Below are 24,962 nucleotides of genomic sequence, written 5' to 3' on the forward strand. Positions count from 1 at the left end.
CACCGCGGCACCGCCGGACACCGGCACCGAAACGTCGCCGGGCACCGCTGGGCACGGAGGCACCGCCGAGTCCCCGCACCGGCACCGAGACCGAGTCGCTACCGAGGCTCCCGGGCACCGGCGTCGGCACCGAGACCGCGGCATTGCCGGACACCAGCCCCGGCACCGAAGCCCCCCCGAGACCGGCACCGGGACATCCCTGAGCACCAGCACCGAAACACCCCCGGGACCGGCACTGGGACATCCCCGAGCACCGGCACCGAAACACCCCCGGGACCCGCACCGGGACATCCCCGAGCACCGGCACCGAAGCCCCGCCGGGACCGGCACCGAGACATCCCCGGGCACCGGCACCGAAACAGCCCCGGGACCGGCACCGGGACATCTCCGAGCACCGGCACCAAAGCCCCCCGGGACCGGCACCGGGACATCCCCGAGCACCGGCACCGAAGCCCCGCCGGGACCGGCACCGGGACATCTCCGAGCACCGGCACCAAAGCCCCCCGGGACCGGCACCGGGACATCCCCGAGCACCGGCACCGAAGCCCCGCCGGGACCGGCACCGAGACATCCCCGGGCACCGGCACCGAAACACCCCCGGGACCGGCACCGAGACATCCCCGGGCACCAGCACCGAGACATCCTCGGGCACCGGCACCGAGACATCCCCGGGACCGGCACCGAGACATCCCCGGGCACCAGCACCGAGACATCCTCGGGCACCGGCACCGAGACATCCCCGAGCACCGGCACCGAAACACCCCCGGGACCGGCACCGGGACATCCCCGGGCACCGGCACCGAAGCCCCGCCGGGACTGGCACCGAGACATCCCCGGGCACCGGCACCGAGACATCCCTGAGCATCAGGACCGAGGCACCCCTGGGACCAGCACCGAGGCAACCCTAGGCACCAGGACCGAGTCACCCCCGAAAACCAGCACCGAGATACCCCAAGCACCGGGACCAAGGCACCCCTGAGCACCGGGACCAAGGCACCCCCGGGCACCGGCACCGAAGCACCCCTGAGCACCGGCACCTAGACACCCCTGAGCACCGGCACTGAAGCACCCCGAACACCAGGACCGAAGCACCCCTCAGCACCAGGACTGAAGCACTCCTGAGCACCGGCACCGAGACACCCCCGGCCCCGGCAGCGAAGCCCCACGGGGCCCCGATCGCCGGGCTGCGATGCTTCCCGGGGCGGGCGCCCTCGCCGTCCTCCTCCGGTGCCTGCTGCTCCTCGTCGCCCCCGAGAGCCGAGCCCGGGCTCGTAAGTAGGAGACAGGGGTGGGTGAACCAGTGGTTTTTTGGGGGGGATGCGGTGACAGCTCCCCTGGGGGCAGCAGTCCTCCCGCTCGCCTTGCGGGGATCCTCCGAGCGGCTGCCTCCCAGCAAGGGCGTTTTGTGCAGCGCCGAGCACCGCACCCCCAGAGGGAGCGGGGTGCCCCGAGGGGTTGGCAGGGCTAGGGATGGGGGGATGCTCTTCACTGTGGTGGGGGCTGGTCCCTCCGGGCACCCCACGGCCAGGATGTCCCAGCATGTACAGCAAGTGGGGACCTCTGTCCCTGCATCCCCACGGACGTGGCTGTACCCCCCTCCACCTGCTGCTGGCCCCGGCTGCTTCGCAGGGCTGTACAGCGCCGGGCACGCTGCTGTGACGGGACAGCGCCGTGGGATTTCCTGAGCATGGGGACATGCTGCAGCTCCAGGAACCCCCCTCCCATCAGCTAGAAATCGTGCAGGACACGATGTTGAATTGCAGCCTTTCCCCTGCCCGGTGCATCTTGCCTCCGTGGGAGGAGAGGGAATGAGCAGTTTGGGGAAAGGAGCCCCCAGACCAACCCTGGAGGCTCCCCTCTTTGTGCATCCCTTGTTGTCTCCTGCTCCCAGCTGGCAAATCGGGACAGAAAAGTTTTGGGAGAGGGAAGGGGGAGGGAGGTTCAGCACTTGCTTATACAAAAAGGCTTGAAGGACTCAGCCAGGGCTGTTTAGCAGCTTGGAGGATGATGGAGGTGTTACTCAGTGCCAGGAGGTGGGTTTGGCTTGGGCAAGGCACCGGGACCCGGCCAGCAAGCGCTGGGCACCCTTACAGCATTGCAAAGCCACCTGCGTGCCAAGCAAACAAGCGCAGACCCATCGTGACCCTACATTTATTCTCCCATTTAATCTGTCAAAACCCCAGCAGAGCCCATTGGGATGGTCGCAGCGTTAGAGTGATTTATGACTTGCCTGGTGCCAGCAGTGCATTAGGCACTAGGCAAATAATCGTCCTGCTGGAGCGCGAACCCAAAACGCAGAGCACTGAGCTGCCTTGTCCCGGAGGCTGGGCGGGCTGGGGGAAAGGCAGGCAGCAGGTTCGGGCTGTAAGGGGGCAGGAGGACATAGCAAAACGTGGTGAGGCTGTGAGGAGCCCTGGAGAGAAAATTCTCAGTGCTCTTGGCATATTTCCCTGTCCTGGACCCATCAAAAGCTGCCGAGCTCCAGCCCGCAGCACCCGTTCCTCCTGAGAGGGCGATGGATATGATTCCCCACTCATCCCAGGGAGCTGCGGTAATCCTGGTACCCATGACTGGAGGAGGATGGAGACATCTGCAGAAGGCGATATGGTTATCAGGGAAGTGGTTGCTCTTCAGAGGTGCCTGCAGATGGTGGCAAAGCCTCTAAGCTGGGCGCAAGGCTGGGTGAATCGGGACAGCGGGGTTTTTGCGCTTTGGGGGAGCATGAGCCAGGTGTGTTTTGGAGGTGGAGGTAGCCCGGGAAGTGCTGGAGTCTGTTTGCGAGAATATTAATGGTGACGTGGACTTGGGGGCAGCGGGATGGGGACAGGCTTGGAGCGAGCTGGTCAGGGATTGCCCCTCAGCTCTGCGTTGCTTTGGCTCAGACACGTGCGTGCTGCAGTCTGGCGGACAAGCACGTTCCCACTGCGCCGAGGGCTTGGGTGGACTGCAGGTGCCTAGCGACCGAAGACCGGGGGGTCTTGGTGACAAGCTCCTGAACAAATCATGGACTTTTCTCCACTGTTCACCTTGGGAACTCCCTGCCGCATGGTTTTCTTGTGGCTGAGCGCTTAGAAAGAATGAATACAGACTGAATCGGTTACAAGCAGGCGCATCAGCCAGGAGACCTACAGCGCTAAAAATAGGTGAGAAGTAGAAATGCTTGGGCTTCAAGGCGAGCCAGAACAGAAGAATTTGCCCATAGAAACAGGCTATTTTAGGGGATTTACACTCTCAGCTGAAAAAATATCAGAGGCACAGGTTACTGGGACGAATGTGCTGCAGCTCGTCCACTATGAGTAATTCAGCAGCAATCGTTTAACGCAATGATATTTTGGCTGGAGGCATTTAAACGCCAGCATCTCCGGAGAGCGCAGGGTAGTACTTTTCCTCGGGAGCTTGGAAGTCGTCTTTTCATTTTTTAACGTGGCTTCCTGAGAGACGAGGCTCGTGGGCTCGCCTGCTCTGTCTGTCCCACTCGGCAAGTTCGGATCTCCAGGAGAGGAAGAACTGGCAAGAAAAGCAAATCCTACCGGCGGCCACGGTAAGGGAGAGGCGAGGGCTGCCCACCCCAGGTTAGACATCCAGGCATCGCCCTGGGACCCAGACCTCGTCCACTCCGCTGTGGGGATGCTCTGGGTGCGGGACTTCACTCTCGGGGCTGTTAGGGTGCAACACGCCAAAGGCCCGGTGTGTTTTAATGAATCTCTTCACAGCTAAGTTGCATTTTAAGCTCTCCATAAACACAGGGCTGTCATATGAGTGCCTGGACTTTCTGTACCAGACAGTGCTTTTTGCTCTTTATTTATGGCAGCTCTTAAAACTTGCAAACTGGTTTGCATAAACACACCCCTGCACGCATGGCACAGCGCTGGCTGGCAGGTGCTTGGTTGATCTCCGAAGAAGCCATCGGAGCTAGGACGTGCCCTGCTCGCGGGAGGAATAAACTAGGGCTGCAGAAACAGAGGAAATCTCTGCACCTGGGGCTGGGGGGACATGCACGGAAACAGGGGCTGCACCACGGAAAGAAACGGGGGAGAAGCAAGGCTTCGTGTCTTTGGACTCAGGGCACGTTTCGGTAACGTCCTTGCTGTGAAATCTCGCATCACCTGGAGCCTGTTTGATAGCCGGAGTGCCGCTCTGCTGGGGAAACCGAGGTGCGTCTCCATGAAGGCAGTGAGCGCTGATGAGGCATCTGGACCGTATCTCTCCGCACGGTCCGCGACGCCTCCCCGGGCTGTGCGGCTCCCTGGCCCTGAGGCTGCCATGCAAGGTGGACTGCACAGCGTGTACGGGGGCTGGCGGTGGCTTTCTGCAGTGGACGAGCAAAAGGGAAGAGGTTGTTTCCCTCATTTTCCATGCCTTCGGGTCTTAGGGGTGCATGAGCTCCTGCCTAGCTGCGGGTCAAGACTTTACCTGTAGTAGGGCATTCACTGGTGTCTTGTAGTGTTGCTGAGCTCACGGTTTAGCCCACGGTGATTTGTGTGGGTTTCGGTCTCCTCCATCCTGTTCTTTCTTGCCATGAAAGATTTTGAACCTTAATGCACTTGCATCTTGCTGGAAGTTGGCCAGGGGAGGAAGTGGTTTGGGGGGACAGTCGGACAGAGAATGCAGATGTGTATGGCTTGTCCTACACAACCCAGCCTGAGAATGGGCAGCTGATGCAGAACCAGTGGATCACACAGGCCTCGTGCTTATCTACTGGGATCCAGTGTAAATCTGGAGTGATCCCCTGAACCTGCCGCTGTGATCCCACGTGTGCGGAGGCTGGACCCAGTAAGGGGTGCGTGAATGGGCACAGTCCCCTGAGGCTGTTTGAGACTTGACGTAAATGCGACTCAAAACCTCACATGACCCATCGAGCCCTCTGCCCAGGTCTGGAAAAGCCCAATCTGGGAGCTGTGGAAGTAGGGACAAGGTCTTGTATGCATGTGTGAATGCACACATACATGTGTGTATCTCTCACCATGCACAGGTATGTGTGACTTGACTTCACTGAGCATCAGTGTATCTGGAGAGGAGTGACGTGAACATAGCTGAGCACGAGCAAGACAATGATTTGGCAGCCAGAACATGATATTTCGGTAGCAATCATGCATGCAGATTTAACAGCTTGCTTTGGTTCCTGTTAATAAACTGCCGCGGGGCTCAGGAAGGGTACAGGAGAGCATCTCCCGTCTGCCAGGAGGATTCGCAGTATGGGCATGCGAGTGGACCAGCACTGGGGCTAGTGCTTGAGTTTGGCTAACCCCTTTTCTGGGTTCAGCTGGAAACGGATCATATTTGTGTGCTGGGGCTGTACACATTGGCAAATGTCCCTGATGGCCAGGGAAACTGCAGTCACCAGCTGCTTTGTCAGGGCAGAGTTTAGATGGCAGAGAAGCGGTGCCATACTGCTTGTCTGCAGTTTTGGAAAATGGGCTGTGAGCTGTTTTAGCTCCTAGTTCATCTACCTGAGGATTGCATGGCATTTAGAGACCCGTGGGGACGTCCTTGTCCTGACAGCCTGCTGCAAATGTGGAGTATGTGCACTGAACTGGCTTGAATGGGCTGTGCCAGCGGGCAGGAGATCTTGGAGGGACAGGTCCCACGGATCTGCTGGTCTGAGGGGGCTTTGTGTGTCCAAGGCCCAGGAGACGTCTAGGGTGGTGTGACCAAATCAGCCAGTCTGATAGGTCGGCAAGTCTTGTGTCGCTGTCATGATTCAGAATTAATGACCCATGAACAACTAACGTGCCCGCAAATTAGCAGGGTCGTTATGACCGCCCTGGGCTTGGGGAAAGGTGGGTCAGAACTAATGCTCTGGTTGAGACCAGGAAACCCATGGGCATGTAGGAAACCTGGCTCCGTTGCTCTGCCTGCTCATCACTCTGTGTTGTCCCTGGGAAGCTGAACCAAGCGGTCCTTCAAATGCAGTGGCTTGTCATGCTGGGAGGATGCTTTGGCTGCACAACTCTTCTTTGTGCCTGTCTAAATGCCCTCAGGGAAATATCTGGAGCAGGTGTCAGATTTCCTTTTGTTCTGCCAGAGAAATCTGCCTTGAGGAATATGGATCTGAAAAAAAAAAAAAAAGACGTTATGACAGTAGGGTCTTGCTGTCTCCCTTCAGTTCATAGTCTCTGACTGGATCTAGAGTAGGACGACAAAGACCTGAGAAGGCACCTCTTCAGTGGCTGAGGCATGAAACCATTGAGATGTTTGGCTCAAGAAGGCTTTGGGGACAATTCTTATGGTATGAGAGAGACATCAATGGTCACCAGAGGCAGACCAGGAGGGGTTTCTCCAGGTCATTCAGTCTGTCACCTTGGATCGGGCACATCTAGGCTGTCTCTGGAAGATGCTGCTCCAGCCACTCCGTTGAGCATCTCAGAGCCTCTGCAATAGCCTGCTCTGGTGCTAAATCTCCTTGTAGCTGGAAAGCTTCCTGTAACATCTATCCTAAATCTTCCTGGCTGCGCCCCAAGCTGATGGCGTCTTGTTGTCCCTGCTGTGGCTGGAGATCACCCTTTCTTTTGTAGCAGCCCTGTGTGGTCTTGCCCTCCCTGTTGCACTATCTGTCTTGTATTACATGTCCTCCCTGCTGTCCAGGATGCAATTAATGTTAATTGCTGATAATTAATGGCAATTAAAGTAAACCAGGTCTTGGGCACAGCCTCAAACATTGCCCAGGGGTGTCCAGACTCTTTCGTTGTTGGCACACTCCCCAGCGTGAGTTTGGCCTGTGCCAACTTGGGCTTTGCCAGATGCCTGGGCACACTCTGGGGACAGCCTGGGCCAGGGCTGTCCCAGCAGACCAGTATGGACGTGAGCTGGGCCAGGCCACTGGCCCTAGGCCCTAGCCTGTGCTATTTACAGGTCTGGATGGAACTCCCCCAAGAAAACACTGGAGCCACTGCAGGGAAGGGCTGTTGGATCAGGAGGTATGGGGAAACCTTCCTCTCCCGTGACATCCCAGCAGAGCCCTGTGGGGTGAGCAAGGCAGAGCGACTGCTGTTCGGAGTGATCGCTCTCCACAGCTGCTCCCACCCTCCCGCCAGGCACAGGGCCTCAGGACTTGCTGTTGGGTGGCAGGGGAATTGTTTCTGTGATTTTCAGTTATTTTTTCCAGTGTATACAATACATAATAACACTCTTAAGAGTGCTTTCTGGAGGTGACCACAACAGATGAGCCCATGTCCCATATGGCTGGGAATAGCCCATGTGCGCCCTGGTGACCCTATGGCTGCAGCCTTCTCCTAGGAGTTCCCTGGGCCCTGGGCTGCTTTGACCAGCCACACTGGGATGAAACATCCACTCTCCAATGGGCCAAGGAATTGGGTGGTGCTGGTTTTGCCCCTGTCTTGCTCCTGTGAATAAGGGGAAGGAAATCTCTCCTTTTGCAATGGGGAGCTCACCCCTTCCCACCTCTGCTCCCCACTTCCAGCTCCCACAGTGCCAGCCTCAAGTGCAGAGCCTCTGGGTTGAACTCAAACCCAGCCCGGGCTGTATCTCTGCAGATGGCATCGGGCGGGCTGGCCCATTGTGTCCTCCTGCCCTGGATTTCGTGGAAGGAAACCTGAGGCGGTAAACAAGGTGACGGCTTCATTTGGATTTTTGGTACTGCAACCTTGAAAACGCTTTGCAGCTCAAGAGCCCTCCCTAGAAAAAGAAAAGTAAAACAACGTGACTTTTGTGAGCGTGCTATTGCTGAAGATGCAATAAATAAGGAGACTAAAAGGCACGGGAGCAATTTACTGCCACAAATGTCTTTTCACTCAGGGCAAATTGGGAAGATATCCAACATTTGACCTCTGAAAATGAAATTATTAGCCTGGCATGGGAAAAAATGATCCAGAGCCTCCAGTTCTTAAACCTCCTCCTTCCATCCATCCCCAGATTGCTTTTAACCAAACATGCATGTACTTCTTGCCAAATATGCAGCATAGTGCTGCTGAGATGCGGACAAGTGTCTGCTGCTACCCTATGCTGCCAGTCGTCTTTAATTTTACCAGAGGGCCCTTTGCAGACATGAATCAGGCTTGCTTTCGAGGGCTGGACCCAAACCAGGGTTCCACTTGTGAAAGGCAAGTGATTAAATGTTTGATCGAAGCAGCCAACTGGCATGGGAGCCAGCAAGCTGAGCAGGGCTGTGTCACATGAAGGCAACTAGATTTCTTCATCCTCAGCATAATTCACAAAGATGCTGCAAGCAGGGAAAAATGAAGTCATTTTCTCACCCTTTTTGCAAAATAATGATGAAGGTTTTTTTTTTTTCCTTCCTGGTTTCTGCTATTTCCAGCCATGTGCTCCCTGTTCTTGCATGGCTGGTTTTACTGGAAGCTCGTGTTGTGCCTAAGCAGGGAAATGGGTTTGCTGAGCTGTCAAAGGTTGGGATGAGTTATGGGGACAGTGTAGAGAGCTGAGAGGGGAAAAGAGGGGAACTGCCCCTGCCTGCCCCCCAATGACATCCACTCCCAAATCATTGCACATCTCTACCTCTGCTCTCTGCTCTGCACTGGTGGTGGTGGAGGTTTCTGCTAGCGGTGGCAATATCTCCTGTGGACTGGGAATGCTGAACCTGCTCCTGTTCAGCGTTTGAGGGATGCACCACGGTGCTTGCGCCAGGGAGTCTGCACAACTGGTGGTGGCCTCCTCTGAAGCTACAGCCTGGAGAATCACATGCTTGAACCCAGTGCCATGAGGACCACTACCCTGGTCACGGTAGAGGATCCCTTGGGTTCATCCCAATGAGCGGGTGGTCAGGAGGACCTTGTGGCCTACACAGTGTCTGTCTGCACAACTTGCTGGAGGAGGGATAGCAGCGAGTGACGGTGGTCGTATGAGTTTTGCCTAGCCGGTGGGAGAAGTTGCATTAAGATTTGGCAAAGTGGGGCAATGCCAGCTGGGCTAGCTCAGCCACTGCCGTTCTGCGCAGACTTGCCCGGGGGACAAGTTTTAGCAGCGTTGGGGCGGTGAACTCCACCAAGGTAGTTTCGGGGACGATCTGCAATTCATGAGGGAGTCTCTGCAGCAGCGTAGCAAAGTCAGCACCCGCTTACTTAGGTTTTGCGCGACGCCCTTAGGCTGCGAGTTCAGTGGCTGGGCGGCCGTGAGGCACCCTGCCCTCCCATGGCGGGTGGTGGGAGCTGGGCGCCCTGCCTTGGAAAACAACCATGTCAGGTGGCTCCCCCTCTCCTTGCAGCGCTGGCAGTCCCCAGAGCAGTGTAAGGTTTTAAAGGCCTGTAAATGCTTCAGGGAGCATAAATATCTCAGCTGCCTTCGAGCAACATAATCACCCAAACTACCTCAAATCCCCTCGATGACCTAACCTTTTAAATCACCTTCAATTTTTAGTGGGGCTGTAAGCACTTAAACCACTAATAACATACGTGGACAGGCATGTGCTTATTCACAAAAGAGCCGAAGCTGCACTGTGTCCCTCCGGCTGCCCAGGGCCTGGGGACATGACGCGAGAAAATGAGAGCAGCTGCCGGGCTGTGATGGGAGCTACAGGGTCCAGGTTCATGCAGGACTGACTGGGACTGAAGATTGTGCCTGCAGGGCTAGGTGATGCTTTTCAATGCAAACGCTAAGGATGACTGAATCAGGCATCTGGTCCGAGCCCTGGGGTTGCTGGTGGTAATTATGGCCATGGTTTGTTCCCTAAGACCTGCTGCAGGCTGGGCTTGTCCTGCCAAAGAGTTGGCATGTAGCCAAGGGATCTTTGCTGGGGAATGTTCACTAGGGACCTACTAAAATCCAGGGAAAGGGGATCTCTGAAGGGGATTTCTTTCTTCCCTGGTTGTGCTGGCATCACCTCATTCCTTTCTCTAGGCCCAGGTTAAACCTATGCTAGTAGAGCCAGGGATGCCTCTTGCTCAGGAACCTGACTAGAAGCTGGTTCTTCTCATGATGATATGATTGGGAAGGAATAGAAAAACGGATGGTTTTGTGAAATTCAGGACAAAATTTTGTTTTGCAGTTTTTCAACATCCCAAGAAATATTTGCAGTAAAATTTAGGGCATTTAAAAATAACTGGCTTCTGTGCAGTGGGCTGAGCCCTTCCTTTGCCGCATAGTTGCCTTCCTGCATCTGCAGTGGGTCCTGCAGGGACCATTGGGTTTGCTGACCCTTTGGGCATAACAGTGGGTGTTTCACAGGCAGTGGCTGGCAGGGGGAAGGCTGGCAGTGGCTTTGAGACTGTCTTTCCTACCGAGAGCCACAGTTTGCTCCAAGAGAGCAGCGATGAGAAGTGATTCCCAACAGCCAGCAGTCGCTGTATGTCATTTCATGGTCTCTGTGGGCAGGGTAGACTTGCTGTCTGCATTGACAGCCCCATAAATTAGGAGTTTAACCCAGGCCGTGACAGCCTGAACAGAGGAGCTGCCATTTGGTCAGATAGGTCCCAGCCTAAAAAAAGCAAATCACAGCAAAGAAAAAAAAAAAAGCTTTTGGGGACTGTCTTGAGTTGGAATTGGGTGGACAGGATGTGGCTGTCAGCTACTCATAGGTGATGGCGTGAGTGCACCGAGCCGTCCTTGCTCTGCTCATCATGGAGGGACGAGAGCTATTCCAGGGACTATCCCTATCTCTCACAAAGCTTCTCCTTGTTGACTTTCAGGGCCGGATATGTTCTGCGATTTCAATGGCAAGAAGTACAGCCCGGGAGAGAGCTGGCACCCCTACCTAGAGCCTCAGGGGCTGATGTACTGCATCCGCTGCACCTGCTCCGAGGTACGTCTCCCCACACAGCCGTGGCAGGAGGCGGTTGTGACGCCGCCGGGTTGGGATGCTGCTTCAGCAGCCTTTAGACAGCCTGGTTCTGATGTCAAAACTTTGCCAGAGAAGCCCTTTCCAGGCCCAGAGGGATGATAGGTTAATCTGGCTCCTTCTGAAAACTGCCTGCATCCCCTCCGTGGATGCTGGATTGGCCTTGGGGGGGACTTATCTCAGCGATGTGGGTGGGCTGTGGGTGGGGGTGGCTGAGGGATGCAGTGGGGCCACAGATGGACTTTGATGTTGACAAACAAGGCCGTGGCCTGTGCGAGCCAGGGATGGACTTGACCTTGGCCGAGAGAGTAAAATCAACACAACCTGTTGTGATAACAGAGCTCTCATGCAGTATTCTCCTCTGCTGGCCCTGTAGAGAAAGACCAAGAAAGGGGCAACTTTGGAAAGCTCTTTCTTCCCTCATGGGGCTGAATGTGTAGCTGAACTGAGCCATCTTTCTCTCTTTCTCTCCCCAGAATGCCAACATGAGGTGCTATCGGATCCAGTGCCCGGCTCTGCAGTGTGCTAGCCCTGTCACAGACCCCCAGCAGTGTTGCCCACGGTGTGTCGGTAGGTGGCTGTCCCATATCTCCATCAGGCCAGAGAGGGTCTAAATGGGAAGGAGGGGGCGACACAGCAGTCATGGGCCTGTTTTGGGGCAGCTGGGCAGGAGCAAAGGCGGAATTGTCTCACATGAGACAAGGAAACCCTTTATGTGGTTTGATCACCCCTGGGGCCACCACGCTAGTGCTCTGCCAGGGGCACGCAATTCTGTTGACCCTTTTTCATGCCGAAGAAGCAGGTAGACATCTTACAAGTGGGGAAACAGAGGCATGGCTTGGGGCTTGGTTGCAGTCATGCAGGGTATACTTTGGTTGCATGCACATGCTTGGGGCAGCTCAGCGGTGCTGGGTCCAGCCCTGCTGGTGGCATCACAGCAACAACAGCTTCTCAGGCTGCCAGGATTGCTCTTTCCCCCACAAAATGTCACTTTGATGGAAACGGACATTTTACCAGGCCCCTTTCCCCAACTTCTCCCTGTCCCCAGAAGGCTTTTAGGGACAAACTGTCAGTTCACATTTCAATGACAAACCAGAAGCCAGCTCTGTATTGAGATCATTTGTCAGTAAAATGTGTTAGCTGTGGGAAAAACAAATGTTTTTGGTTGCACACTGAAGATTTTCACAAAATTCTTGAATTTTTCCCTCCCCGGATGTGATCTTCAAATGACTGCCAACATCGGCCAGAGTTAGATCAAAACATTTTCTCCTCTGGGTAATTAGCTAAAATTAGCTAAAAATGAAAACCACCTTTTATCTAATTTCCCTCCAAAAATCTCCGGTGGTTTTTGACTAGCTTTGCAACCACTCTGGCACAAGCGCTTTGGAGGTCTGATTTCACCCTTGCAATGAGTTCAGAGTGGTTGTGGCAACCTCGTTCTCCAAAAGCTTCTGCGCACCTAATTCATGGCCTTGTCCCCATGGGTGCTTCAGTATGGGACGGCTTTTTTCCCAGCCTGATTTTGAGATAGGGGATAGCACTGTGTTTACAGGACTCATTCCAGGCATAGCTGTTTCAGCCTGGCCTGGATCTGGTGCTGCACAGTCTAATAAAAGTGCTCCGTGTTTATGTCTCCTTCTGAGAGATGGTCCTGGCTCCCTCTTCTTCAGGCAGGGAACCGGCTGAGCACCCGCACTGTGTTGGGGCCGAGGAGGGGATGGCTCTCAGCCCACTGCTTTCTCTTCCTCCCTTGCAGAGCCAAACTCACCTTCTGGCCTCCGGGCGTCTGTGAAGTCCTGCCAGTACAATGGGACGACGTACCAGCAAGGCGAGATGTTCACCACGAGCGAGCTCTTTCCCAGCCGCCAGCCAAACCAGTGTGTGCAGTGCAGCTGCTCCGTAAGCTACTTCTGAGCTCATGGGAGGCAGAGCACGGGGGGAGGCAGTGGGGAGGCTGGGAGGGCTTGGGGTCACCTGTACCCTGACAATATTGCACTAGATGAAAAAAACCTCCTAGGATGGTGGAGACTGGTCTCCAGCAGCAGGGCTTGTGTCTGTGCCGCTGTGCAGGAGCAGCCTGGGGAAACCAAGCTCATCACCTGGATGCACCACTTATTTGCTGGAGATCCCAAAGGCCAGTTCTGGACTGAGCCTGCTGGGACTCCTTGGGGTGGACAGGGGGCAAAACCCTGTCCCCAGCCTTGGCTTTGAGCACACTAATGGATGTGTTTGCTTGCTGCGTGGACCAGCCTTCGTGCTCTGGGCCTGTCACTGCAACATCCAGCTATCCTGCCCCACTGAGAGATGGCCGAGAGAGGGCAGCCTGGGAGCCTTTCTACATACAATCCAGCTGCAGAGCAAATGGGATTAGTAGCCAGGGGACCTGGGGAAGATGATCCTGCCTCCAAGGAGACCTGGACACGAGTGCCAGGTCTTGAGCTTTATAAGTTCCTGGGATGCAGAGTTTGGTGTCAAGGCAGCTGGTGGGACCAAACCCACTGGCTACTCCCTGCTTTGCACGTAGCCAGGGTGCCTGGGTGTTGTTAGAGCCTCCAGAAGCAAATCTGGGACCCCTCCTGCCCAGCACAGTCTTACATGGCCAGAGCTCATCCTCGAAGCAGCTGGGAGATGACAGCAAAGATGATGGCATTTGCAGCAGAGCCTGGCAGTGCTGGAGTCAGGGATGGCAAAGGGCAGGTGCCCGATGACCTTTGTCCCCTCTGCTTGGATTTAAGTGGAAGCTGGACCCAGCGCTGAGATGTGTTTGGGTGCCCCCGTTCTGTGGGTTTATCTGCTCTGCCCTCCCAGAAGGCTGGGAGCTACCCCGTCAATCAGATGGCAGCCAGAATGCTGTGTGGTCCATGGCGCATGTCTCCGGTGATGGATTGCCTGTCCGCCACCCGTTCGCCTGCGCCTGATAGATGTTCCTCTTCCCTGAGTGCCCAGCAAGGCCCTCCGCCAGGGCTTGGCTCTGCTCTGCCCCATCCTCTCCCACCCGCCGCCTGCCCAGGCTGGGATCCTGTGAACGCCTGTCAAAAACTGAGTCCTGACGCTTTGCTCGAGAGGCAAAAGCCAGTCTGGATGGGGAGGATGGTGAAGGTGTGAGGAGCACGGGGCTGTGTGTGCCAGGAGCTGAGTGTTGGGAGATAAATGGAGTGGCTTCTCCTCGAGAGCGAGCGAGGTAGGAGAATATAAAGGCGCGCTGTAACAACGCTGGACTTGGACAGTGCGGGGAAATGCTCACAGTAGCTACAGCCTCTCTGCCATGAAAAAGAAGAGGGCTGCACAGACATGGCTTTCACTCTCTGCGTTACAGTGAGCTGTCGGACAGGGCCAGATGGCTTGTGGGGCTGGAGCCGCTCTGCTTGCCACGGCGGCCAACGAGCCCGTGCCAAGAGGTCGTTACTGCCTGCCGGCTCTTGGATGGCCTGAGTGGAAGACATGCGGAGGCCGAGCCCAGCGCTGGGCACGCGGGCGTGGGGATCACAGTGGACACTAGCACTCTTGTCTGCAGGGCCGGGCGGGCAGCCAGCGCCGAGGGAGCCTTGCGAGGTGGCTCGGGCTGTCTCAGCCTCTGGTCCCACTCGATGCAGGGAAGCCGAGGAGGAGGGAGCGCTCTTCTGTATTGGCGTTGATGCTCTTGTCCTCTTTTGCCTAGGTAGTCTCCATCTCCAGCCAGGCTACACAAACCTCTGCAGGGCCATGGTCCCCCTACCTCCCAGAGAGGCTGCTGTGCGTCAGTTGAGCAGGGGGAATACTCCAGTTGTCTATACTTTGCATGCAGCAAATGCTTTGACTAAGCTTGGTCAGAAAAGAAAGCCGAGTGAGGTAGCTCGAACCATTTTGCTCACACATGCCAAGAGCACACACATGGATGATTATCAGCACTCAGCTGGGGCATGGTGGTCAGTAAAGCCATCACACCAGTAAAGCTGGTCTGAGCCCTTTATATTTATGTAAGCCTCGGAGCTAGGTGGTTTAGAGCTGAGCAGAAAGAGGAATAGCTTAAACTTTGAAATGATGCAGCTTTGAGGCTGGCTCCTTTCATACTGACCCCAGCTGGGCCAGCCCACCCTCTCTGATGGAGAAAAACGCTGAGGATAGGAACGCTTGAACCCAACTGTGTATGTGGCCCAGCTTTCCAACCCCAGCCACCACCATGCCCTAGAGCCTGTGGACTTGTGTGTCCCTCTTGGAGGCACTGGCTCTCGCTCAGGGTCTGTTTATTCGGTGGGATAATGCCTTGGATACAAATGGGAAAATAAAAGAAAAGCAACGAAGCCTTACAGCAGTAGGCTCTCGCTGGGCTGTATCTGATGTTGTCAGCTGTTGGAACAGCTGCATGAACAGCTGTTCTAAACCTCTTTGAAAACTGCCCCAAGACCAGAGCCTCCAGCATAAATTCTGTTTTTTATGTCATTCGCTCTCTTTGCCTGAGGCAGGTCTTTGCGCTGATCTGCAAGTCAGAAAAAGAAGGAGGAAACAGCTCCTCCACAGCCAACCCCTCTCCCCGCAGGTCCAAACTCTGTGGAGGTCGCTCCCATTTCCACACCTGATCTGGAGAGAAGTGTTTGATTGTGGCAGCCTCCATCAGATCCACTTATTTACCAGATTTACTTCCTCCTCCTCACTTCTCCTGCATGGTGACTTTGCCTCTTCCAATGCAATGGTGGAAGAAGATGGTGTGAGTCCTTTTCCTCAAGACATCTTTGTTTAACCTTTTGCTTTCCCTTGACTGACAGCCTGTGGGTACCCCAGAGAAAATTGCTGCAAGGAGAAGACCTCGCTATTGAGATCTGGATGCTGTTGGGCTTCTGAACATCCTTTTCTGCTCTTCTGCAATACAGCACAAATTAAGCCCTGCAGTGAGTGGGTGCAAATCCATTTACTGAGGTGGGACTGGGTATGCTAAGGTCAAGACTGTCCTTGACCTATGGTTTTCAGCTTGAATCGCAACAGTAATGGCATTTTCCAGGTTAAAAACCAAGCCAGTGGAAGCAGGTCTACAGGCAAATGTCCATCTGCAGTTCTTGGCCCGATGTCTTTGTGTGCCTGGTTCTAATGATGTTGAACAACCCAAGAAAGAGGAAGGGCAGAGCTGTGGGTTGGACCTAGCTCTGGGTTCAGCTTCATAATTCCCCTTTCCACCTAGCTTCCCCGAGTTCCTGTCGTGGGAGAGGTTAGTGAGAAGGTTCTTGTGCTGCTCTGAAGTGATGAGTTTCATGCAGAATTTACAGATATCTAGTTGCTGTTTAAGATCTGGTAGCATTAATGATGCCTGAGAGCAAGGTACTGCCTCCCCTTTTTGGGGAAGACCATTCCACTCTATGCACATGAAAGTGAGCAGAGTACGTACTGGCAACTAGTGGACTAGCTGTGCTGGGAGAGGACAGCAGCCTTGCGAAACAAGTGCCTGGCCACAGCAGCGACCTGGATGAAATCTCCACGGAGAGCAGAAACAGCATCAAGCTAAAAGTGACTGGTGCAATTTGAGGTGGTGCCACCCCAACATAAGGGACATGTGGCCTTGCCAAGACCGTGGTAATGCTAACAATGGGTTTTTTTGCTCCTGTCTCCTAGGAAGGCCAGATTTACTGTGGCTTGGTGACCTGCCCTGAGCTGTTGTGCTCCTCTCCCCTGACCGTGCCAGATTCCTGCTGCCAGGTCTGCAAAGGTAATGAGGGGTCCAGGTGTTGCTCCTGGGTGAGGGCTGCGAGCCACAGGTTTTGCTGCTAGCTGGTATTTCAAGCCAATTAAGCAGGGTTTTGGACACCCATGCTGTAAATTAGGCCATTCGCTGCTGCTGGGTCACATCAGGAAACAAAAGACATGGGGCTCAGTTTTTTCTTGCATGCTTCCCCTCCCATATGTCCTTGTGTCCTAACTCCCTGTGGTCCATATGCTGGCGAGGGCTGAGCTCTGCTGGTGCATCATGCAAAAGATGTGACCTGTACAGAGGGGCAAGTCCTCCAGATTGCTCACCCACGAGCTTGGAAGTGGCTGCATGGACTATGTAAAGATGGCGTGCACTGCTGTTGCTCCAGGGAAGTTTCTGGGACAGTCATGCCTTGGGAAAAACCTCCCTTCCATCCCTGTACAGCATGACCTTGATTGGGTTTTACTCCCACAGTTCTTCACAGGACGAAACTCTTAACTTTGTTGCTGTTTCCCCAACTCACACCTGGGAGGATGAGCAGAGAGTCAAGCCTTGCATCTCTGGGTGAGACTCAGGTTCAAGAGCAAATGGGCAGGTTTATCCCTTGTTGCCTCATGCTCAAGTGGTGCTGGAGACAGGGCGCCATTTTTGCGCTGTCACACCAGGGCAAATTGGAGCGACATCCTGGGAGTTACTCCAGCAAATTCATTCTGATTCTGATTCGTGTCACCAGAGTTACAGAAGGCTGAAACTAGCCCCACTGCTGGTGTTTCCCTGTGCCGCCCACTGGTGGATAAAGCAACAGGACAAGGATTTCACAGTGTAAAATGACTCTTTAATAAGAGAAGTATTTATGGAGCTGGAAGGCTACAGTGGTCTCCTGGCCACGGGCACAGCATGGCCTTGGGGTGCCTCCTCCAAATTTCCCTAGTTCTATTTAGGTGTTTGGGTTGTTGGCAGCTGCGGAAAACTAAGCAGAGAGCTGGCATTGGGGATTGGCACTCCCAGCTGTGCTAGGCTGCATTTTCCTTACGTTGAAACAAAAGTCACTAGGTTTCGCAGAATCACAGACCCTCAGGAGATCACAGGGATAATATATTTAGGATTGTGCAATAATCTAATGCACAAGAGAAGCAGACATTTTAGAAGAAGTTTTGCTGGCGACTCTATGGCCCCATAGGTCTCACCAGGAGCATACCAATTGCTGTGATTGCAGGGGGGAATTTTGCTCTGATGCAGCCAGGCTTTCAGAAGAGCTCAGTTTCCATAGAAAGTCCTAGATAAGGGCCAGACAAACTAAAGGGCTTTGTGCCTGGTGAGCATATCGAGAAAGCCAGACAGCTTTGCCCAGACTGAGTTGCTTGTGGAATGCTAAGCAAGTCATGTTCATGGAGTCGTGGGCATCATCAGAGCCGTCCTTGCCCTCGAGGCGTGTGTTGTTGACTCAGTGTTTCACAAGAAATGTCTTTGGCTTTCTTTTTAGTGCTACATCTGCCCCATCACCTCATATCTCTACCTCTGGGTAGAGGTTTCATGTCAAACTTCAGAAGTCTACAAGGCAATGTCTTTCTTGGAGCTCTTATTATAATTGGTGAGGATAGAAGGGTTTTTGGGATGTGACACAGACAAGGCGTGCTCCCACTTGCTCTGGCGGGGGATGTGAATCACATATGCAAAGCACCTCCCTCTCCAGTCCTAGCAGGCGTACAAAGCACCCTGTAGACGACTACGTTTAGTCATCTGGATCCCAGAGAACAAATCCTCATCCCACTGCATTTCATAGGATAATATTTTTTCTTGCAGATGGCTCATACGAGAAGTCCACAGAAGAGGAACCCCTGCAGTTAAACAGAGGTGTTGTACGTGATGTTTGCATTTTAAATTTCAGATTACTGCTTCTAACACAGCCCCATTCAACAGCTCAGAGAAAGCCATTTGCCCTTAGGCATAATCTTCTACCAAGAAATGACCCACAGCAGCTCTACAAGGGTAGTCACTTCCTCCGGCAGCTGAAGTGCTGACACCCGTTTGTGGTTGAATTGTGTCTAGGAGTTGACTTTAACTGAGAGGTGTCAGCATGGGCTGAGGCCTTTAACAGACCTCAGAGACTCCACTAGGGAAGGACTCTTGTCCTTTTCTTTGTGGCATCTTTGACGTCTTTGGGAGAGCACAAAAGCTGTAGGAACTGGACGTCTTAGGTTTCTCTCCTCCTTGTTGGCTGACCTGGCTAAGGTTGACCGGTGGATTAAAACAACTGAGAAAAGGGGCTCCAGAGAGCAGACTTGGAGGTGACCTTACCCTGTAGAGTCAGGTGGGCCAAGTCTCTCTCTGGGGGCTTTTGCTTCAGGTACTGGTTTCTCCTCTTCCCTTCGTGATAAAGGGTGTCCTGTCTCCCAGTCATGGCTCCCACAGAGCCAACGCTGGAGCTGGACACGAGCACACTTTCCCCAGGCTGTTTGTATCGGCAGCCCCAGCAAGGAAAAAATGACTCCCTGGCTGCAGAGGGTTGATTCATGGTGACATTTTAGAGTTGGGCGGTCCATGCCAGGTCTGTGGGATTAGCTCACTTACAGCTCCTTGCCCTTCCCTTTTCCATACTGCTGGGTGAAAAGCCAGCGTCACACCTCCACCACCTATAAAATCTCCAAAATAGACACAAGGGGACCCTTTGTGCTGTATGTCTTGTCCCAGCATTTTGCTCTTGGAAGCCCAAGACGTTCCAGGGATCTCAGGCCTGCTGGCTGGCAGCCCCGCACCAACTCTCCTAGGGACATCCAGGTGAGAAAGCAGGATATGGCCCCTCCTTGCCTCCCTACCCCTGCTTCGGCCACATGGAGGCAAGTCTTAGTTCCCAGTAGGCATTTAGAAAAGACCAGCCCATTTCCCTGCCTGTGTTAGTGATGCAGGACCCCAAATGCCTTCCTGAGGGCATTGGGTGGAGCATATTAAGAGGTGGATTCTGTTCCAGTGAGGGAGGATGACCCACATGCAGCTTAGGGAGAACAGCAGTGTGGAGCATTGACACAAATTGCTCAGCACCTCATAGGTGGTAGCAGCCACGGAGATGTCTCCTGGGTCATTTTTCATCCCTATGGTCTTTGAAGCTTCTCCTCTTGATGTAATGTGTGCAGGGCACTGCATGGCTTTTTCCAGCATGCTTTGGAGTGAGAACAACCGAATGGCCTGGGTCTGAGTCCCCATGTTGTCTCCAACTGTTCACAGAGGCACTCGCAAGACCAGTGCTCAGGAGAAGCAACGGGCAGGAAGCCACTTGGAGCCACTGCGTCCACCATTCTCAGTTCATCCCTGGAGTTCATTCCCAGGAGCTTCAAACCCAAGGGAGGAGGTGGCACCACCGTCAAGATCGTCTTGAAAGAGAAGCACAAGAAAGGTAAGAGGTGGAGGGGCTGGAGAGTCTGTATGTGGCCTAAGCTGCCTTCTCCAGGGTTTTGAGGATCACCAGGGAATCAGTTTCAGCAGCGGGTTCCCACCACCAGCTCCTACCTCCTGCTCCTTCACAGCCAACCTCACCTAGCTACCTTAACCCTGGTGGCTCAGGCCCTGGGCCCACAACCCCTTCTCTGCATGAATCTGGCACTTTCTAAGAAAGGTTGGAGGAATGCTGGTCCTTGGGCTGTTTTGGAGAGCTGGGACCTGGGAAGGGAGGTGCTCGGCTGGAACACTCCACATGGTCCTTTCAGGGCTCCCTGAGCAGCCACCACAGAGCGACCTGTGGTGGCTCCTCCTTGCACCTACCCTCCATGTGGTGGATGTGTCCTGGTGCTGTTGTCTTCCTCCTGGGGGGGAGACTAAGAAGGCAAGATGGGGAGGTAACCCCATGGAGCCAAAGGCAAAAGACAGGTCCCTTCTCCTCTTGGGGGATCTCCTGCCACTGTGTCCCTAGAAGGGCACTTCCCAGCCCTTGGAGATGGAGCCCTGGAGGAAATTTTAGGACCTCTAGAAATTTGCATGGAGAAGTCAGCAGGTGGCACTCTTCACTGTGCTTCGTGCCGCCTGGCCTCGCAGGGTCCCTGGGCTTGCAGAAGGCTGGAGGCAGGTGAGGTCCTGCCCAAACCTTCCCCTCACCCCCTCCAGAGATGTTGACCCCAGCAGCCTCCAGCTCCTGGAGCCCTGTCTGCCTGCCTCATGGCACCTCCAAGGCAAGGTGACTGCAATATCCCCATGCCCATTGCATCTGCTGCAGCCAGATATGTTTCTCCACGTGCTGCCAGAGGGCCATGTTCTTCAAGACAGCGGGGCTACCCATTAGAAAGGTGGTGAAACGTGCTGAGCTCCACCAGGCCTTGTGTGTGCAAAGAGGAAGAGGATTTACTTCTACTGGCAACTCCCTTCTCCCTCTTCCAGCTTGTGTTTATAATGGGAAGACCTACTCCCATGGGGAAGTGTGGCACCCTGTGTTCCGGCTCTACGGCCTCCTGCCCTGCATCCTGTGCACTTGCAGGGATGGTGTCCAGGACTGCCAGAAGATCACGTGCCCCAAGGAGTATCCGTGTGACTATCCAGAGAAAGTAGATGGGAAATGCTGTAAAATATGTCCAGGTATGTGAGATCTTACTGGCCTGCTCTGGCTTGTCCTGCATTGTGTCAGCTGCCTTCGAATTCAGCCGAACAAGCACTGATGTAAGGGTTGGCCTGTCTTGGAGAGGAACAGGACTTATCCAAAGTGAGGAAGCTGCACTGCTCCTGAAAGGCTGCATGTGTTGGGTGGCTATAGTCTGGAGAAAGATGCCCAAGAAGGGACATGATAACAGCCTTCAGGCAAGTAGAAGGTGCCTTCTGGGGAGGGGGCACGGCCTGTTCTCGAGGGCCCAGCTGGCTGGGACAAGAGGTCACAGGGTTAAATTGTGGCAGCTGAAATGTGGGTTTGAAATTAGGAGGACACTCTCTGGATGCAGGGTAGCTCTGGTACCTGTGGTTGGGTGGTGCTGAGGTCTCCATCCCTGAGGGGCCTTATGGAAGGTTACACACACAGCTATCAGTGTAGGCCAGGTAGAGCAGGGTTGGTGCTGGGGCTGGGACACAGCAGAGAGAACATCTTTTCGGTGTCCTATGAGTTTATGGGTTTTGGGTCTCTCAGCTGGTTTCTGCTCTTTGGAAAGCTGTTTGTCTTGAACCACAGAACTGGCAAAGAGGTGGCTAGACATCAAATTGGCTCTCCTTCCTGCTGGAGGATGTTTCCTAGGTTACACCTCTGTGTATTATCATTCAGAATTAGATGTTTAGATGATGGACCACCCACTGCTTCCTTAGTGAGACTAAAGATACCTCAGGTCTCCTTGGAGCCTGACCCCAGATGTAGCAACTGCAGAGTGACCTTCTCTGATGTGTTGTCATGGCGGTGTCATGGAGGGGTCTCACCAGGGAGAACAAGCGAGGGACGATGCCACATTAAGGAATAGGGGCAAACAGGCTGCAAACTAATTTCAGCTAGGATTTTCAAGGTTTCCGACTGCTGAGCAGGGAGGTTCTGGGATGGCCTCCCCCAGGGAGTGAAGGGCAGAAACCTAGCTTGTTTTAATAAGATTTTTGATATGTTTATGAGCAGGATTTATGATGTGGTGCCTGGTGGGAATGGGATGTGATGACTGAGCAGAGCCCTTCCAGTCTTGCATTCCCATTATAGCAGGTCTTTCTGGTTTAAACTCTACAACTCTCTCTGCTGGGATCTCTTGTCTGCTGATCAGTCTTCATTTATTTCCAGTTAAACACTCTGACCTAGCCAAAATGGTTTTCTTCTTGCTTTCCAATACTCATAGATAGCGATCACACGCACACACATACACACACGTCGCTCAGCCAAGTTACATGCTTGTCCTTTGCTATGTGAAGATTTAGCCTGTCTTCTTTTCCAGGCACTTTCCATCACTGTCCTCCTCTTGCTCCTTTGCACGCAGTAGCTTGGAGAGAAATGCTGACTGATTTCTGTTTGCAAAAGGGATCCTAATCACATGGAAATTGCTGTGATGGATTGGTCAGACAGAGAAACTGTCACAGCTACTTGCGGGGAAAGCCAGGATTCCTCGTTCCTTGCTCCTCTGCATACCGGGCCATTCAACGGCTTGGGTGTGAAGCTCTGAGGTTGTTAAATACCTGTTGTACCTGTGAGGGTGTTTGGCTCCTTTCCTCTTGTGAAGCTGGGGCTGCTGTGATGGATGTAGAAAGCAGCCCGTGAAATCTAATGGCCTGGGATGGAGGTTTCTCTGCACCCAGACCCCATGGGAGAGGGCTGGCAGGGGGGCTGTGGGTGTCCCTCTTTGTGTCACTCTGAGGCTGCAGAGCTGAACACTTGTTATCTTCTTGTTGAAAGAGTCTTTCTTTAAATTGGGATTTCCATCTCCTCTATGCCAGCATGCATGAAGAGTAGTTCAGGACCCCCTCCAGAAAGCAGGGGGGAGAGCAGAATCAGGCCTAAAATAACTGCCCTACTAAAATAAACCCCACGTGTCTATTTATAGCCAAACTTTCTTTCGAGTAGTGTAGCGAGCTGTAACATCCAAAATGACTGAGAGAACAAGGCTAAATTCAGCAGAGCTGAGCTCCTCTGTGTTCCAAGGACCACAACCAAAGGCAATAAATCTGCTTCCAAAACCATGGGGGATTCTTAATTACTCCAGAAACAAAAAAATTAACCGCTCTCCTTCACCAGGGATGTTAAAAGAGTCACGTAGGGTCCTGCTGGTGCCTCTGGTGTCGGTCTCCCCGCTGCCCTGCAGAGGGGCCAGGGTGAAAGTGCCTTCATGCGAGGGAGGGAGCGCAGGCAGGAAGGGGGGTCGGACTGGGTCCGAGCCCACACGCGGGGCTGAGACCGGGCGCTCTGCCCAGGCAGGCCAGCCACAGCGCTGGCTCCCGTTCCCTGGGCTCATCTCTTTGCTTAGCTGACGTTGCTCCTTCAGGATGGCAGCAGGAGTGAGACGGGAATTGGGGAATCCAGCCTAGGGTTCAGAACATGTCAGATAACGATAGTGCTGAAGGTCTCCTGCAGGGGGTATGGGGGATCTGTGTGGAAAAAATCCCCCTTCTCCATCCCCGATGTCTTAGAGGCTGCCAAAACCAAGGGGAATTGAAAGTTTGGGGGTGAGCAGGCCTACAGATACTTTATCAACATCTCCCTTCCCTTTGCTGTTGTTCCCAGATCAGGATCAGACATCTTGCCTGAAAAGGCAGGATAATAACGTTGCAATTGGTGTTTGTCTCCTAAGGATGTAGGCACTGCTTCACCCTGATCTTCCCCGCTTCCTAGCAGTGCCTCCAGGCAGCCCTCTGCCTCGCCAGCCTCCCTCTCCACTGAGGCAGGTTGGCAACGTCCCGGCTTGACGAACGGGCTTCTCTGGTGACGCGGGCTCCCCACCCTGCCACTCTGGAGCTGCCTCAAGATCCAACCCCATATCTGATCCTTCCCCCAGCTCAGGAGTGCTCAGATCCTGTGTCTTGGTCGGCAATGCGGGTGTGCAACACAGCATCAAATCCAGCGAGCTGCCTTTCCTTCGACCTGGGTGCTGAGCTGACGTCTTCCAAGCTTATTCCTCAGGGTCCTCCTGACCCTTTGCACTGCTTTTGAGGGCCCTAGTTAAGAAACTCTGTCTTTCTTTTTGCCCAGAAGCCAGAGTGAAACCCACTGATGAAATAATCACCACCCAGTGCGGCAAGAACCCCAACCGCATCCTGGTGTACATGTTCGTGCCGTCGAGCTCGGAGACCTCCAAGGAGATCCTCAGGACAATTGCAATCGAGAAGGAGCCGTCAGAAGAAGTGGAAATCTACAACTGGAAGCTGATTAAAGGTGAGTCCTCTGATGAAACCAGCCAGCAATGGAGGTGTGTGTGCACTACTGACCTCGCCTCTCACCCAGTCTGTGTGGCTGGAATGATTTATGCTCTCTTCTTCGGTACTGCTTTGGGCTTGAGCTTTGCAACACAGCTTTGTGGTGAGGTAGGACTGCTGCCCAGTGATTTCCAAGCTTTTTTTGATCTTTCAGGCTGTAGAGCTTTTCTACCAATGCTCTGGACCTTGTATAGCGAGTTGAAACCTGCTGACAGCAGGCTGGCTTTTCTAACTCCCCCTTGCGTATCTGTTCACTGTAGTTGCTGGGTCCACCAGGCATGCAGGCCAGAGCTTGGAAACCGCTTTTGTCCCCAGCATATCCAGTCAACTGCTGTAACACCATCCTGAGGCACAGTACGTGGGTAAACAAGGCAGGGGCCATGGGGCCGTCCCTCAAACCATGCCCACTTTCATGCCAGATGCACATGGAAACCACCACAGTCAAAAAATGTTCTAGTCACTCCATATTTTTGCTTCTGCTCTTTCTTTTTCCTGGTCTACTGACCGCTGGGAAAAAAGCTTGCAGACCTGCCACAAAGGTGCATGCTGGGGAGATGTATTGCCCCCAGCCCACTTTTTGGCCCAGTTGATTTGAATCCTCCAGTTGGGGTTTTCCCCTAATGTCAAAGCACAGCTAATACACCCCCGTCAAATGACACTCACCTTTTGCTGTCTTGCAATGCCTTTAGCTGTGCAATGCTTTTGCAGACCAGAGAA

At 54.0% G+C, this 24,962-nt stretch overlaps 1 protein-coding gene across 1 annotated transcript in view; it reads left to right on the forward strand.

The window, feature by feature from the left end:
- Positions 1-750: 750 nt before the first annotated feature.
- Positions 751-24,962, forward strand: part of CHRDL2 (chordin like 2) — a 33,893-nt gene continuing 9,681 nt past the window's right edge. Inside the window, exons 1-9 of the mRNA XM_068930829.1 lie at positions 751-1,271; positions 10,599-10,711; positions 11,224-11,317; positions 12,504-12,646; positions 16,328-16,421; positions 18,207-18,262; positions 19,626-19,794; positions 20,769-20,963; positions 24,022-24,204. Coding sequence (XP_068786930.1) covers positions 1,190-1,271; positions 10,599-10,711; positions 11,224-11,317; positions 12,504-12,646; positions 16,328-16,421; positions 18,207-18,262; positions 19,626-19,794; positions 20,769-20,963; positions 24,022-24,204 — 1,129 coding nt within the window. The 5' untranslated portion in view covers positions 751-1,189. The remainder of the gene's footprint in view (positions 1,272-10,598; positions 10,712-11,223; positions 11,318-12,503; positions 12,647-16,327; positions 16,422-18,206; positions 18,263-19,625; positions 19,795-20,768; positions 20,964-24,021; positions 24,205-24,962) is intronic.

This window comes from Struthio camelus, chromosome 1 (genome assembly GCF_040807025.1).
Source record: "Struthio camelus isolate bStrCam1 chromosome 1, bStrCam1.hap1, whole genome shotgun sequence".
NCBI lineage: Eukaryota > Metazoa > Chordata > Aves > Struthioniformes > Struthionidae > Struthio > Struthio camelus.